The 14,908-nt window shown below is 41.5% G+C and overlaps 1 protein-coding gene across 2 annotated transcripts; it reads right to left on the minus strand.

Moving 5' to 3' along the window:
• Positions 1–445: 445 nt before the first annotated feature.
• Positions 446–14,867, minus strand: skic3 (SKI3 subunit of superkiller complex). Of its 2 annotated transcripts, none has more exons than XM_020093928.2 (41): positions 14,675–14,867; positions 14,272–14,372; positions 13,976–14,119; positions 13,309–13,400; positions 13,139–13,214; positions 12,903–13,046; positions 12,657–12,755; positions 12,335–12,443; positions 12,016–12,156; positions 11,776–11,874; positions 10,790–10,914; positions 10,485–10,571; positions 10,176–10,279; positions 9,919–10,045; positions 9,571–9,750; positions 9,341–9,465; positions 8,999–9,249; positions 8,787–8,889; positions 8,478–8,660; positions 8,187–8,334; positions 8,027–8,105; positions 7,891–7,952; positions 7,749–7,805; positions 7,598–7,666; positions 7,358–7,432; positions 6,978–7,119; positions 6,772–6,865; positions 6,381–6,458; positions 6,156–6,280; positions 5,948–6,071; positions 5,337–5,561; positions 5,050–5,122; positions 4,841–4,894; positions 4,498–4,609; positions 4,063–4,191; positions 3,754–3,878; positions 3,453–3,617; positions 2,835–2,987; positions 1,683–1,813; positions 961–1,090; positions 446–794 (listed from the first exon to the last, which is right to left on the minus strand). In XM_020093928.2, the coding sequence occupies exons 1-41, from the start codon at positions 14,802–14,804 to the stop codon at positions 714–716; spliced, it is 4,851 nt and encodes a 1,616-aa protein (XP_019949487.2). In that variant the 5' UTR covers positions 14,805–14,867; the 3' UTR covers positions 446–713. The 2 variants fall into 2 exon arrangements, with proteins under 2 accessions (XP_019949487.2, XP_069380031.1); XM_069523930.1 differs by having other exon boundaries at positions 14,665–14,798.
• Between the last annotated feature and the right edge of the window lie 41 nt (positions 14,868–14,908).

Consider the following 14,908-nt stretch of genomic DNA (forward strand, 5'->3'; position numbering starts at 1 on the left):
AACACCACATGGATGTGGATAAGACCATTGTGGCCGCAGCCATCTTGTTCCAAGTGAAAACTACTAGGAAGTAAGGTCGCTTCAGAGCAAAAGTGGACAAGAGAGAGAACTGAGTCCTCCTTCAAATGTACGGACAATGTAAACACAAAAAGAACAGAGTCTGTTTAATGGTCCACTTTGAGAGGACTAAGCTCGTTTAAAGAGAATTATATGTGAAAGGTTTAAAAAACTTAGCTGTTCAGATATTTTTTAGATACAGTCAACAACTTAGTTTAACATATGTTAATAATAGCATTGGGTGCAAAAAAATTGCAATAGTTTCTACTGAACGTGCCTCAACATCTTTTAATGGTACTGCATAGAAGTTATTGTTGATAATGTCCTTCACCATAAAGTGAACACATCGGCATGTGTTGGGATCATGTGCAATCAAGATACGACAATCTTTGTGTGGCATCATACCTTTATTTCAGCCTGAAGGTGGACGTTGGTAACATTTTGAAAAATATGTGACATGTCAGAACTTTCACGACTGTATTGATTTGATTTCCTCAAACTGTATAATGCACAACAAAAGAATCATGCGAAGCTAGTTAATGTCTTATTTGTGATATAAGACCCATGGTGTCCAGTTTGATATGATTTAGCTCAAGAGAATAAAGCCCTGTAACGCGACAGGACTTCAGTGAGATGCATGTGTTGATCTGCAAAACTCAAGACGAGGCGTCTTCAAGGAGTACACTGAATTCCAACAGTCTCTGATTTCCCTTCATTTTGGCATGTTGCAAGAGCACCTGCAAAAATAGAAAATGCTTTCACTTTTGAGATGTACACCAGTGACCAGTTTCACTTTTGCTATTTGCATGTGCTGTTAGGGTTTCCACTTGAGTCGTGATATGGCATAGGTATGCATTTCTGTAATCCGGTGTGAGTGTGTGTATGACGCAGTTGTGTGCTCACATTTATCAGCTCCTGGTCATTTTTGGCATACAAGTGTCTGAGAAAGTACCAGCTGGCCACCTGCACCACTGTCACTGGAAAGTCTGGAGAGGAAACGTACACCAGCCTCTCCAACAAACGTCTCGTGTCCCTGCAGAAGACACGCTCAGAAATGGGCAAAAGGTATAACAAGTATTTGTCATCAGTATTTTCTACTATATACAATAAAATTAAACTTATTTTTGGCACTGAGTTGTTAGAATTTAACCCATTCATGACAAGCACGTGTTCTCTTTCGCCTCTGAAAACTGAAGCACTCCAAAACTGTTTTCAGACATAACCTTTCTTTTGCACATGCACAACACAGTGGGAGGTTCTCTGCACAGGCGGGTTCACAACAGCAACCAATCCTCCACAATATTCAGGCGAGAGGTGGAGAAGTGATGTATTAACTCTGCTGCTGAGATCATGTGATCATGTTTACAGCTCTTATCACCACAGACTCTCTTGACATCTTTGTCAGTGTGCTTAACGTGTGTTTCACCGGGAGATATTTGTTTTGTTTTTGCGTCGGTGGCGTGTTAGAAGCGCCATCACCCCCCTGCAGCTAAGAGATGTAGCCATGCAGTTGAAGTTTCTGAAACCTTATTTGATCACTTTAGATTACATATTACAAACAGTGCAAAAAAGTATTTACATGCAACCAGCAGCAGCAGAGAAAGAACACTGTGAGAGGCACTGACCTAGCTGCCATCTTGGTCACATACTGGAGCAGGGCCTGGAAGAGGTTAGCCACAGGGGATGAGCCTAGCTTCAAAACCTCAGTAGTGGCTTCTACTACCAGATCCTTCCACTCGTTTCCTGGGGTCCCTGCCTGAGAGGTCAGATCACACACGGTTAAAGAATAACTAGCTAAAACAAGCCTGAACATTTTAAATTACGTGTGATTCAGCTACTTTAATGATTTTAAAACATTTTTTTAACTGTATTGTTTGCAACAATGTGCATTTACACCTGTGTAACTGCTTTCAGAGGAGTGGCTGATTAGCTAAATGTCAAAGAGAAAAGATTTGTGTTTACACAACCAAGGGATTGGGATGGGATTTTCTGCCATGTGAGCAATGGATTATAAACCACATTTGCTGTAGTTAAATCACAAAGGAAGCTTCTTGTCATACTTTTATTTCCATTTGGTCATGGCTGCTGACACTGTAATTCTGCTCAATACCCCTCTACTTTGTTTCTGCATACATAACAGGAATATAGCCAGGAGCTGCCTCCGGCCTCCTGTATGTGTGTAGGAATATGTAAATCGGTCAGTCATTATTCCAAAACCCTACTAGCTGAAACATAACAGCTGGGATCATTGTTTTAGAGATGTTCCGATGCAGAAACCAGCATCATATATGCTGCCACAAATCCTGGGTCAAGCATCAGGGAGTTCGCAAATCTATGTACTGATCCAATACCCCATCTTTAAAGTACAAATAAAACGGCAATCTTCTTTTCATGGATATCACTTCTTTGCCACTCGGAAACAGGAGTTGTGTTGTACTGCAGTGTAGCATTGGCAATCATCACTTCCATACAGGGTAAGTGCCATAAAGCTGTTAAAAGCATTATGTTTGTTATTCAAATTCACTGATTATGGATGGCGTTTGGTGTCAGCCGATGTGCCACGCATCGACAAGGGGGAAAAAGTGGTATCAGAACACCTCTACTATTTTAAATTACAATTTGCTATACTATTAGATTTGTACTATCTGAAAGGATCATTTTTGGAGCCATGTTGAAAGAAAAAAATCATTACAGTCCAGTAACAGCTGTACCTTATCACAGTAAGACAAGGAATATTATAGATCTAGATTTGTGTAATATCTGGTGCAGAGACTCACCATACAGGGTCCTAGAGCTAGCAGGGCCAATCGGAGGAGGCTGGCCACCTGACCGCTGTGCAGGCCGAGCTGTAAGGCAAGCTGCAGACTCTGCCTGTAAGCCATAACTGCCTGCACCAGAAGACCCTGCCTACGATACACCTCAGCCAGCCACTGACAGGAGGAGAATGACAGAGCAGACCATGATGAGTGGGAGTAGAGGTGAGGAAGGATGATTCATAGAGGAACATGTGGGAGAGAGAATACGAGAGGTGTAGGAAGAGGGGCATAGATGGGGTTCTTAGAGGCAAAGAGAGATGAGAAGAAAGAAAGATTAAATGATACAACAATCTTCTATAAATCATGTATGAGCTTCAGTCAGTGAGTCAACCATAGTTTGATCATTTCTATGCAACATGGCCTGAACGTACACAAACACCAATCCTGGACTGAGACAACCACTTAATAACTTTCAAGGTTAATTTGTTTTTATACCATCACATGCTCGTGTGAACAATGTTGCATAAGACTGTTTCAAATCCTGAAGCATCTGGTCCTTGAAATTAAAAAACAGCTCATCAGTAATTCACAGCAACACAAAGTTCTTTCGTAACATCTTAATAGACTGTGTCCACTTACATGCCATGCTCCGATGTTGGTGGAGTTCATCATCACCGTGTTGCTAAGCTGCTCCAGCACTGAGTCTGGGAGGACATTACCACCATCTGCCACAAGGAGGCGCTGACATTGCACCTGTCTCAGTGACAGCATCACTGCTGGGTGTTCTGGCGAAACATTTAGGACCTTGGAAAAAAGGTGGCATGAGAAACATGCAAGTGAAGGGAAAGAGTTGTCGCACGCAATCAATCTGAATAGAACTTGTGATTACATGAAGTCTAAAGTAAATCACAAAATAATGATGTGTGAGTGTGTGTCGAACCTGTGAGCAGAGGGCTTCTGCCTGCTCCAGCTCTCCCCCTAACATCAGACCAGTCACTGCCTGTTGTAGTACCCATCCCTCGAGAGACTGGGCTAGAGGGCGCTCTATCTCCTCCACACTTTGCACTGGGGCACAGAAAGCTGTCAGTTATACACACACACACACACACACACACACACACACACACACACACACACACACACACACACACACACACACACACACACACACACACACACACACACACACACACACACACACACACACACACACACACACACACACAAGGCCACACACCAATGTACACACCTTTCTCAGAAACCACTGACATGAGGACTTTCTCCAGTCCTTGTCTGCTGGGAGCAGAACCTGAGAGATAACAGGTTGTGTTTTCTGTGTGACAGGCAGCCATTAATCCCGCCCATGCTGCTGGATCATCTGAAAGAATAGAGAGAAGTTAGTTAGAAGGTAGCTTTACACTCTGATAGAGAAAAACATAAACTCAAGCTCAAGTGTCACAGAGCAGAAAAACTTCATTGTACTGAATATTACCAGGTTCTCGCAGTAGAGTTACAAGCATAATGCTTCATTACATAACCCATGAATTACAGAATTTATACAAATGAATTCACATAGTTTTTCATGACCGGTTTTACAACACATCTTCTTTTAGAGTGTGTTTGTATGGGAGGTAGTTAAAAGTGTTTATTGTGATGTGGTGTGTGTATTTATGCGCATGTCTACCGGGACAGAGCAGCACAGCTCTCTGCATAGTTTTCAGTGCATTCCTGTGAACGTCCTCTCCAGAGTGTCTTCCGATAGCCAGCTGGTTCACTCCACTGTACAACAGCGCCCTCTGCAGGGACACAATGTCAATCACAACAATTTAACATACAAGTTCCATGGCAAAGACAGTAAAGAAAACAATTGTTTTTCCGCTTTTGAATATCTACAATGTGCAATAGATGAAGCGTGATTGAGTTTGAGCAGAAGTAGAGAACACTGATTAAATGAATGACTGCGAGGTACTAGAATAGATAAAGAGAGGACTGTCAATAGATAGACACACTACTGTGATATTTTTTACCTTTCCTTGGGTCATACTGGAGAGACAGGCAACATGACCAGCCACTGCTCCACCCTAAAACACACAGAAAACAAAACAATGCACAAAACTCCACATCAGTTTTACAGCAAGAGAGGATGGAGCTGCTCGGTTAATTATTTGAGTATACTATATTTCCTGGGTTTGAAATGGGGTGTGTGTGCGATAATTGTGTGTGGGTAGATGCTTACATTTGCCTTCCTGGGATAGTATTGTGGTATCACTCTGGACAGCAGGGCCCACAGAGAGGGGTTTCCAGGATTGCTATAGTAAGAGAGAAAAATCGGACAGAGGACGACTTGTGTGTGTGATGTGTTGCTACACTGTGCAGGAAACATACTGATAATTCTTCAAATAAAGTATTTCTGATTCTAGTTTCAAAACACAAATTTCAATTAAGTGATCTTCTTCCACAATCAAAGTGTGTATGGTTGCAGGGTACAACACATCAGTGGAGTGCTCCAAACAATCTGTTTACCTGTGTACAGCTCTGGAGGCCTCTCTTTGCACTGCACTGTAGTTGCCCTTCAGGACAAGCAAGGTGCAGGTGAGTAAACACCGCTGCTCTACGACACTCCCAGTGGCTGTACCTTGTTTAAGCAGCTCAGTCAGGGCAGCAGCAGCTAGTGTAACATCACTGTGGACTAACCCCAGGGCACATAAACACAGCAGAGACTCCGAGATTGGCTCCTTTAACATTGAGCTGTGGAGACAGAAAGCATGTATAGAGCAAGTATCACACATCAGGTGGTAATGCAATCCTTAGCACAATCAAATGGTCTCAGGAACCAACACATTTAAACAATAGTTTTACATAAATATTTAGTTTTTTCCTGACTGAAACAGAAATACCACTTTATCTGTAAAAAGAAGAAAAATAGCTTTCTCTACTTCGCATTTCGTATATTTCTCAAAATAACTACAATAGTAACAGCTTTCTGAGAAATTAAAAAAAATTAAGGGTGGACTATCTAACACTCCAAAGTGTCAACTCTGATATATATTGGCCTGGACAGAAATGAGGATAGGTGAGGGAAACATAGTTTTATTTGCTGAACTGGAACCAACAGAACCAAGGTGCACTCTCACCATTTAAACAGCAGAGTCTTGGCTGAGTCCAGGTTGCCCTGCCGGTGCTGCAGCAGGGCCAGAGCTGTCAGGATGTAAGCTTTCTCCTTCTCACTGGACGCCACAGCCAAGGCACGCTCATAGGCTGCAGTGCAAACACAACTGATTATTCACAATCAGTCAAACAAATGATGTGATGTCTGATTTCAGTGCATCTCTGAGTCCTCACCGTTGGTGCTCTCTGGAATGAGTCCTGCCCTGTAGTACGCCAGAGCCAACCCAGTGAGATCGCTGAGCTCCTGGAGTGGAGTGGAATTATAAACCTGAACGGCCTCCTCCCACTGGCCTGAGGTGCTGCAAAAAAGCACAGTGGGACATACAAAGAAGAGTTTGAGGAAGTATTTTCTAAAGATGGTATTTTCAATTACATGGTAATGAGGCAAGTTGTTGTTACCACAGAGCGCGGCCATATCTGCCCAGAGCAAAAGTCAGTTCTTCTGCTGAGGACGTGGACTGCAGCAGTTCAACAGCTCTGAGGGAAGAGAATTAAGAGTGTAAATTCGAAGCAATTATGTAATAAAATGAGTCCCTGATACATATATAGAACAAACATATTCTGTATATATATATTTATATATATATTTATATATATATATACACACACGCCCCTATGCAGACTTTTGTGTGCAGCACAAAATTTGTGACCGCACTGATGACATGAGTCCACTTGGAAAGGAATGTGGGAATCAGGTACGCATGTGTGACCAGAACGAGTATGCAACTCTCAGTCAGTGGACACAGAACACAGAAAGTATTGTCAACCCTTCAGTCAGTGTAATTCACACCTTTGGTAAGCCTGTAAGGCTTGTCTCTTCAGCTGCAGATGCTCATTCAGGTATCCCAGCATAATGAAGGCTTCAGGATCAGACTGGATCCTCTCTGAGAGGAGCACAAGAGAAAGCTCACACAACCCTCTCTAACACATTACACAAATAAATCTGAGGTATCTGTACATCCTGCAGGATCATCAACACAGAGATAGATTGTGTACCTGTGTACTTGCAGAGAACCACCTGAGCAGCAGAGATGGCGTTCATCTGGACTATGTTGTAGCGGTACAGTTCAGAGTCTCTGTTGCTCTTATCTAGCAAGGTGGAACATACCCAGTAGGCATAACCTTTAACTCCCTCCACCTGCCAGGGAAAGATGAATGAGGGAAATGACAATGAAGAGAGAGCTAACAAATGAAAACAGAGTCTGACAAAGTATGACAGGGGGAACAAATCTACTTTCTGTTTCAAGATGGTGTCATCACTAATTCCTTCATAAAAAAGGGCAGAATGACTGAGGCAGAATGAAGCCTGGATTAAACTATTATCCAGCTAGTGGTTGTTACAATAGCGAGCCCAGAGTGTTTAGGAGGTCACACACATGTGTACTGAGTTCAGTGGTGTGCCTGAAAAGATCCATGGTGTCGTAGCTTCCCACTTTCTCTGCTATCAGCGCCTGAGGGGATGGAAAAGAGTTACACAGATTTAGAGGGAGAGAGTCAAAGAGGTCAAAAACAGGAAACCAATCATTTTCGTGGCACTGAAATGACCTTTAAAACATTGTTTCATGACTTAAAATGACTTTAAAGGACATAAAATATGCTCGGGTGGGGTTCAGTACCTGTCCAATCCAGCAGTTGACATACAGCGGCTCCAAGGACTGTGCAATCTTGAAGGCCTTGTGTGCAAGCTAAGACAATAAGACCAGAGATTTACTATAGAAATGTCCGCCGGCTATGATAATGACAAAAATATATCACACATGCACAAACCTCTATGTTGTCCTTCTTCAAATAGAGGGTGCCAAGGTTTGTCCAGGCAACAACATTCTGGAATGAAATATTAAGTTTAGTAAAAACACAATATTTTCATTTCAGTTCTTTTCATCAATCGGACCAAAGGTGTTGTACCTACATTTGGCTCAACTTGTATGGACTTGATGAAGGAATGTTGAGCCAGAGCAAAGTTCTCAAGACCTGATGTGATGATAAAAAATTAATTTAAATCAGTTGTATTAATGATGCCTTTTTTTTTTTTTTTAGTTGCATACCTTTGTTCATAGAAATCACCCCCAGGCCATTCCAGTAGCTATGGTTCCCACAGTCCATCATGATGGCTTTCTTAAAACACTGGAAAGAGAAAAAAAATCTTTTGAGACCACCCCTGGGAACAAACAATGCAAAATTGCAGTGAAGGATCCAGTGAATTACCTGCTGGGCTTTCTCTAGGATCAGAGATTGGGAGTTTTGGTCTCCTTCTGAAGAGCTTGGCAGTTTTGCCTGGTGATAATAGTTGAGTCCTAAGTCATACCAAAGGCTGGGGGCTTCAGACATCAGCTTCAAAGCATGGGCATAGCACCTGTGGAAAAAAACATGCACTTAATCTTCAGTATTCATATGATTGGCCAACAGGGGCCGACACTGTATGCAAGAGCAATGGATAAATTGTTATTCCACTGAATCTAATCAATTTCAACGTCTGATTCTCATTTGTAAACATACCTCTCGCCCACTTTGAGTGTCTGGGCCTGGTTCAGCACATGCCTCTGTGAGTTGGGGTCTAAACCAGCCAACAGGGCAGGCACAAGAACCTGTGCTCTGTTTAGCGAAACACTGCTGACTGTGGTGCATGCATCTCCCAGTAGCTTCCATAAGCAGGACAGGTCTGGACGCAGCTCCACGGCTCTGAGAGCAAAGAAATGAGAAAGGATGGACAAAGGAAGTATGAGACATCACAAAATGAGTGATAAAGAAATGTCATTTATCACAGACTAAACATTTTATATGGAGGTTTGCAAGCTGAATAAACACCTGAAGAGGTTCTGTATAGCTTGCTGAATGAGGTCAATGGCTCCCCCATCTCTGCAGTCCTCCATCAAACCTTTTGCCAGAGACAGCTGGCACTCCCCAAGTCCTTCAAAACAGACCATACACATCAAATTAAAGCTTTGAATAGATATCTAAACAGATATATGCACAAAGCATTACACCAATTGTTAGGCTATAGTTCAACAAAAACCAACCTTTAAGAGCAGGAACATAGTCCTGCTGTGCTGTGATCTGCAAGTACTCTGCAACCGCTTCTCTGAACTTGCCCAGGGTCTGTTTGATCGCGGCAGCCTGGTAAACACTGTAGATGGAGGAGGGCTGAAGTTGATGGGCCTTACCAAATGCCTTCAGCGCAGCAGTGAAGCTCCGGCGGTTTAGGTAGGCCTCACCCAAACACTCCCAGCACACCCAGTCCTCTGGGTCTGCTCTCAGAGCTGCCTGCAGACTGCAAACATTAACTGAAGGGTCAGTAATGTTCATAAAGTTAAAACATCTGGACAAATATCATAGATTTATATCAGGTTTGAAATTCTTACTCAGAGATGGCCTGTTGATGCTCCCCGACCTTCAGGTAGTAAAGGCCTCGTCTCATCCAGGCCCATTTAGCTGAACCGGGAGTGGCTTTCTTTATCACTGACTCCAGTGTTGCTAAGGCAGTGTCCTGTAGCATTAAGGAAGGACACTTTTACAGAAACACAATGAAAAAGTACAGACAGCACACCTGACAACTCTGAAAACTGGCTTTCTAACCACCGAGGCCACTCACCATATCCTCCTGCTCCATACTGAGATCCACTGAGGCACTTCCAGACTCAGAATCCTCATTGTCCAACTCGAAGGCCTTCTTATAACAGCCTCGTGCACGACCACGATCGTTAGCTGTCTCCCTGTAGTAATGGCCAAGGTAACGGAAAACACAGCCGAGGTGTGGCTCTAACTTTGCAGCCTGAAATGTAAAAGTGGAACCTTTCAAAAAGATGTCATTCAACACTACGCTACAACTGTTAATAAAAAAAGATATGGTGACATTTCTTCTCAATACTTTTTTGACAAGTGGTTTTATTAATCTAAAATGAACAGATCATGTTATAACATTTTCTATAGTTGTACCAACCTTTAGCAAGTGTGTATGAGCTTTGCTTCTGTCTTTGCGGGTCTCTTCTCCCATGTCCCAGTAGAGCTGTCCCAGCAAAAAATAGTACTCTCCACAGTTTGGGCTCAGGGCAGCTGCCTTCAGGAAACTTTGCAATGAAGTGCAAGAAAAGTTACGTCAGCGCATCATACAAATGGACCATTTTACAAATGTTTAAGACAGTGGGGTGCCACAGATGTAAGACATGCACACAGGTAAAGACAAAAGACAGGTCTTACCTCTGCTCTGCCAGCTGCTGCTGACCTTCAGCTGAATGAACCAGTCCTCTCAGAGCTAGACCCTGGTCCAGGTTTGGGTTGGAGGCCACAAGCTCTGATGACACCTATGGAAGATAAAACGGTTTAATTATACTTATTAATCTTCAATCTAATACAAGATAAATATTCATCAATAAGATGATACATTCATACCACTGGTCATATATGTTTTGATTTAATCAGTTGCTAAATTATTATGTTTCTTATGTTAATCACAAAGTAGAAGTTACAGTTTCATGAACAGAATTCCATCAGCCAAATGTTTTCAACCTTAAGTGCTTGATCAATCTGTCCTTTGTTCAGGTATGCACGTCCTTTAAAGGCAACTAGAACTTGATCTTTTTCAGCATCTGGAATCTGAAAAATCAAATTAAAAACAAACAGAGACTTGACATTTCCTTGGACGATCTGTGACCATTCATACACATGTTTAAAATAGCAAAATAAACCCAGTATGAATAAAAATGATCTATAAACTACTGAATTACTTAAAACCCATTTATGTAAAAATAAAATAAAAATTGTAGTACAAACAAACTGGTTAAAACATAGTGTATTAGTATTAATTGCTTTACTTGTGAAAAGGTCTCCAAAGCATGATCTGCAGCCTTCTCTCCTCCACTTCTGACTAAAGTCTCGAGCTGCAATCTCAGCAGTTTGACCTTCAGCTCCTTGTCTCCAGAAGCACACGGCATCAGACCTAAAAGAAAAAATATTAACACTGAAGTTCAGTTGGTTACTCTGGGACTAAAGACCAGGAGCCTGTGGTTATTGGGGTCACTTCACGTTTACTTTAGGGTTTTAATTCCTAAGAAGCTCGTTCCCTTCTTATCTGGGTAAATCACCATGGTAACTTATGCTGAACCAGCTAACCTGCTCCGGAGCAGGTTAAGTTGGAGATAAGAGATCAACCTGTATAAAAGAACCGCTCACTGACCAATCAGTTTCTTTGAAACATGGCATCACCATTCTTAGAGGATCCCGTTGAGCTTGGTAAGCAGATTGTTTAAGGGTCTCTGGGGAGGGCAAGGGTCATTCAGAGACCGACAAAATCCTTTTACATACTCCCATGACTATCCTTATGAAAGATTTGCCAGCTGTCCTTCCTGTTGTTTCTTTTAGTCTGATAGATAAATATATTAACATTATTGTCTGTCCCAAGTAACAGAAATACTCCTTTTGACAGGGCTCAACAATAATAGACCATGTGTTTGTACTCTCGTATTTTTCTAACGTAATAGTTTGAAATTGTGAAATATGCGGCTCTGCTGTCAGTACACTTGTGCATGCGCTCATATCTAGAGTAGGAAAGCCGGGGGTGACTTATTGCGTTGATACCCAGCATCATGTGACTGTTTAGCCTGACTGCGATTGTTAAGTTAAGTCGAGCTGGATTACCAAAAGATATCCGGGATATGTTGAGCTCGCTTTGTAATACAGGAGCCAGTTCCACTAACATAGAGGCTTAGATGTGTCTTTCATTTGGGACTTACATCAGCGATGACATGTTGTTGTTATACAGTCTGAATGCTTATAGTGAGATACAAAAGACTACACAAACCTTGGCAGCATGACGTAGCACTGTCCGAGTATCTGTGCACTTTAAACTGAGCTTCAGCCAGACTGTACCATCCTGTGCTACAGCTCATCTTCTTCAACCCTAATAAAACAGAGGTGATACATCATGCAGAGTTATCATCAACTATAACTTTCATTCTGAATTACAGAGTTGCTCATGAAGTGCATGTCTCACTGTGTGCCCTGCAAAAAGCATTCACTCTGGGTTTCAGATCAAACTAACCTTGTGAAAGGTCCTTTATGGCGTCTTTATATCTTCCTTCCTGAAGTGCTTTAGTGCCAAGACCCAAGTGACCTAACCCAGAGTCAGGGGCCAGATCCAGGAGCCGGGAGAAGCAGCTAATTGTATCATCATTCAGGATACCTTCAAATTAAAATATATCACATATTAAAAATTACACTGCCATTTACTACCATGCATTTTGAGTTCAATTCAATTACTCTCCTCAATGCTCTGGAGATGTACTGGAAATAAAAGAAGCAGTCATTTTGATGATAAATGCCAAATAGAAAGTACGTGATACATATTCAAATTATTGTACCTGTTTTGAGGTAATGCGAAGAAAGGACCTCAAGAGGATAACTTTGGTTGGGGTAGTGAGCGAGCATGGACTCACAAGCCTTTTTCATTTTGTTTTCTTCTTTTGGCAGCTAAAGTAGGAGCAGAATCATGAGGAGTCATAATGAAATGATTAATTCAATTGTTGTATTTTATCAGAAGCCAAAAATAAAAACAACTAATAAATATAAGCATTAAATACATGCCATAAGCCATTGAAAACCTGAATTGCTTGATCACTAATGATGAGCAGGCAAATATGAAAGATCTTAGGAAACAGGGGGCATAAGAGAGTGTGTGCTTACTTTAGAGAGACAATTAATAAAGTCGGCTGAGATCTTCTTGTGTTTCTCTCCTGGTACAGGGTCCAAGAGAACCATGGTGTTCTCAAAAGCTGTGATTAACTGGTGGTGACAAACAAACAATACAAATACCAAATGGCAGATATGTGCACAAAAAATAGGATTAAGTAGGATTGTGTAATGCAATGGGTTGCACAAAGAGATATGCTAATGTTTGCAGGTTTAAAATCACATTTCGGTATATCTTACATGCTGTTGTGTTTCATTGTCCTGCACTTCATTAGGGCAGCCTGAGAGGTGCTGGATCATCTCCTGCCACAGCTGCAGTAACTCTGTCTTGTCCACAGCTTCTTCCTCTTTCAGGTGAATGAGCTGCAGCCAAAGCTTTGCCAGCTATCCGCACATACAAAAACATTAAAATGTGCTAAAACAAAAACCCACTAACTTTTTATTATTGTTGACCACATATTTTTAGAGTTACATACCTTTAAATAATCTTCGTCAGACAGATAAATATCTGACAACTTTTTGATCACCTCGTAACATTTCTTTTTGTCCGAGCTGTAAATAGACAAAATTAATTAAATATAGTAAGAACCTTTTGAGGGTTTTTTTAATGAAATTATCAGACACGTATACTGATTAAATATCTTACCTGGCGTATAGATCAACAAGCTTCTGATAAATGTTGGGCAGCTCAACTTTGAAATCCCACTGATCTGTCTTTTCATAAAGATTGGCTAAGCCCTAAAGCAAAAACACATTGTTGACATTAATAATACACATAGACACACTGAGACAAGTAGCATCAAATGCAACATCCTCTGTCAGAACAAAACACTTTAAGGACATTGCCACTGTGGAATGTAACCTGGCTGTAATTTCACTGCTGTCCACCAACGAGGTTATGGTTTTGTCTGCATTTGTTTGTAAGGAGGATTATGCAAAAATTACAGAAAGGATTTCAACTGAAACTTTGGGAAGGGTGTGGTAGGGGTCAGGAAAGAACCCATTAAATGTTGGTGTGGATCCAGGAACCTTTTCTTAATGACCTTCTTTAACTGTATGGGAAAGGGGCATTTTGCAACATTTTCATTAATTGAAATCAGGCTTTAGGGAACTGATATTCATGAGTGTGTGCCATTTGGGGAAGGTCCAAATAAAAATCTGGATCGAGTGATATTAAATGTGGTTTCATCAGGGGACTGTTAGGCCTTAGTGGAGGTAGGTGCTGCCCTTGTATTTTAGACTCAAACGATAGAAGACATTATGACTTAATTAATTTTTAATGAGTCAGTTACAACTACACATACAAATCGTACCTGCCATGCCAGAAGCTGCTCAGGCTCCAGCTCCACTGCCTTTTTATAGGCTGACTGGGACTGATCTGGTTGCTCCATTTCACTGGCTGCCAGGCCGATGAACACCCAGGCATTATAATTGGTCTTCTCCAGTTTTAAAACAGCCTAAAAACCATATTAAGGAAAACAAAGTCAAGCAAACAACATGAGAGATGCAGTTTCTCACTGAGTACCACAGATTACATATAGCAGATGGACATTTCCAGCTCAGATCTTGTGTTAATACCTTATTTTCCCCAGGACCTCAGCTATCTTACCTTACAGTGTCTCAGAGCATCTTTGTACTCTTTGTTTTTAATGGCCTCTCTGGCACTTTTCAGCTCTGTCTTCACTTCTTTGCTGGACATCTTGTGATCACCTGAAACAAAATGAGCCCAAAACTTTAACTTGGTTATTAGCTTCACAGACGGACCTGCAACACACCAAGAGAGAAGGAACTGAGCTAATTAACGGCAATCCTATTTATTTGAATTAAAATATGCTACAAACGTTAGCTCGCCTTTGTGCCTGAATGGAAAGTTGACAAGGGATTTCACAAAGCTAACTGAAGTAGCTGGAGTTTGTGTTAGCCAGATACAATTTAGCATTAGCTGTTAGGTTGTCAGGGACTATAAACAAAGTACTTTATCTTATTTAAACCCATAACTTACACATACTCACTTTGTTTAGTTGCTTCAGGTCGCTGTCTCCCATGTAGGTTTCGTACATGTGAATAAAAGTTGGTGCCACCCACTGTGATGTTGACAACCTGCACCAGTTTCACGTTTGCTAACACGGAAGTGAAAAACATGAAGGCACGCCCATGCTGGATTTTCAAAATAAAATCCCATGCAGTCTGATCCGTCTGAGAATGTGCTGCATCAGGCAAGCTACAAAATAAAAGTATACACTGGA

Source organism: Paralichthys olivaceus, chromosome 4 (assembly GCF_024713975.1).
Source record: "Paralichthys olivaceus isolate ysfri-2021 chromosome 4, ASM2471397v2, whole genome shotgun sequence".
Classification (NCBI taxonomy): Eukaryota; Metazoa; Chordata; class Actinopteri; order Pleuronectiformes; family Paralichthyidae; genus Paralichthys; species Paralichthys olivaceus.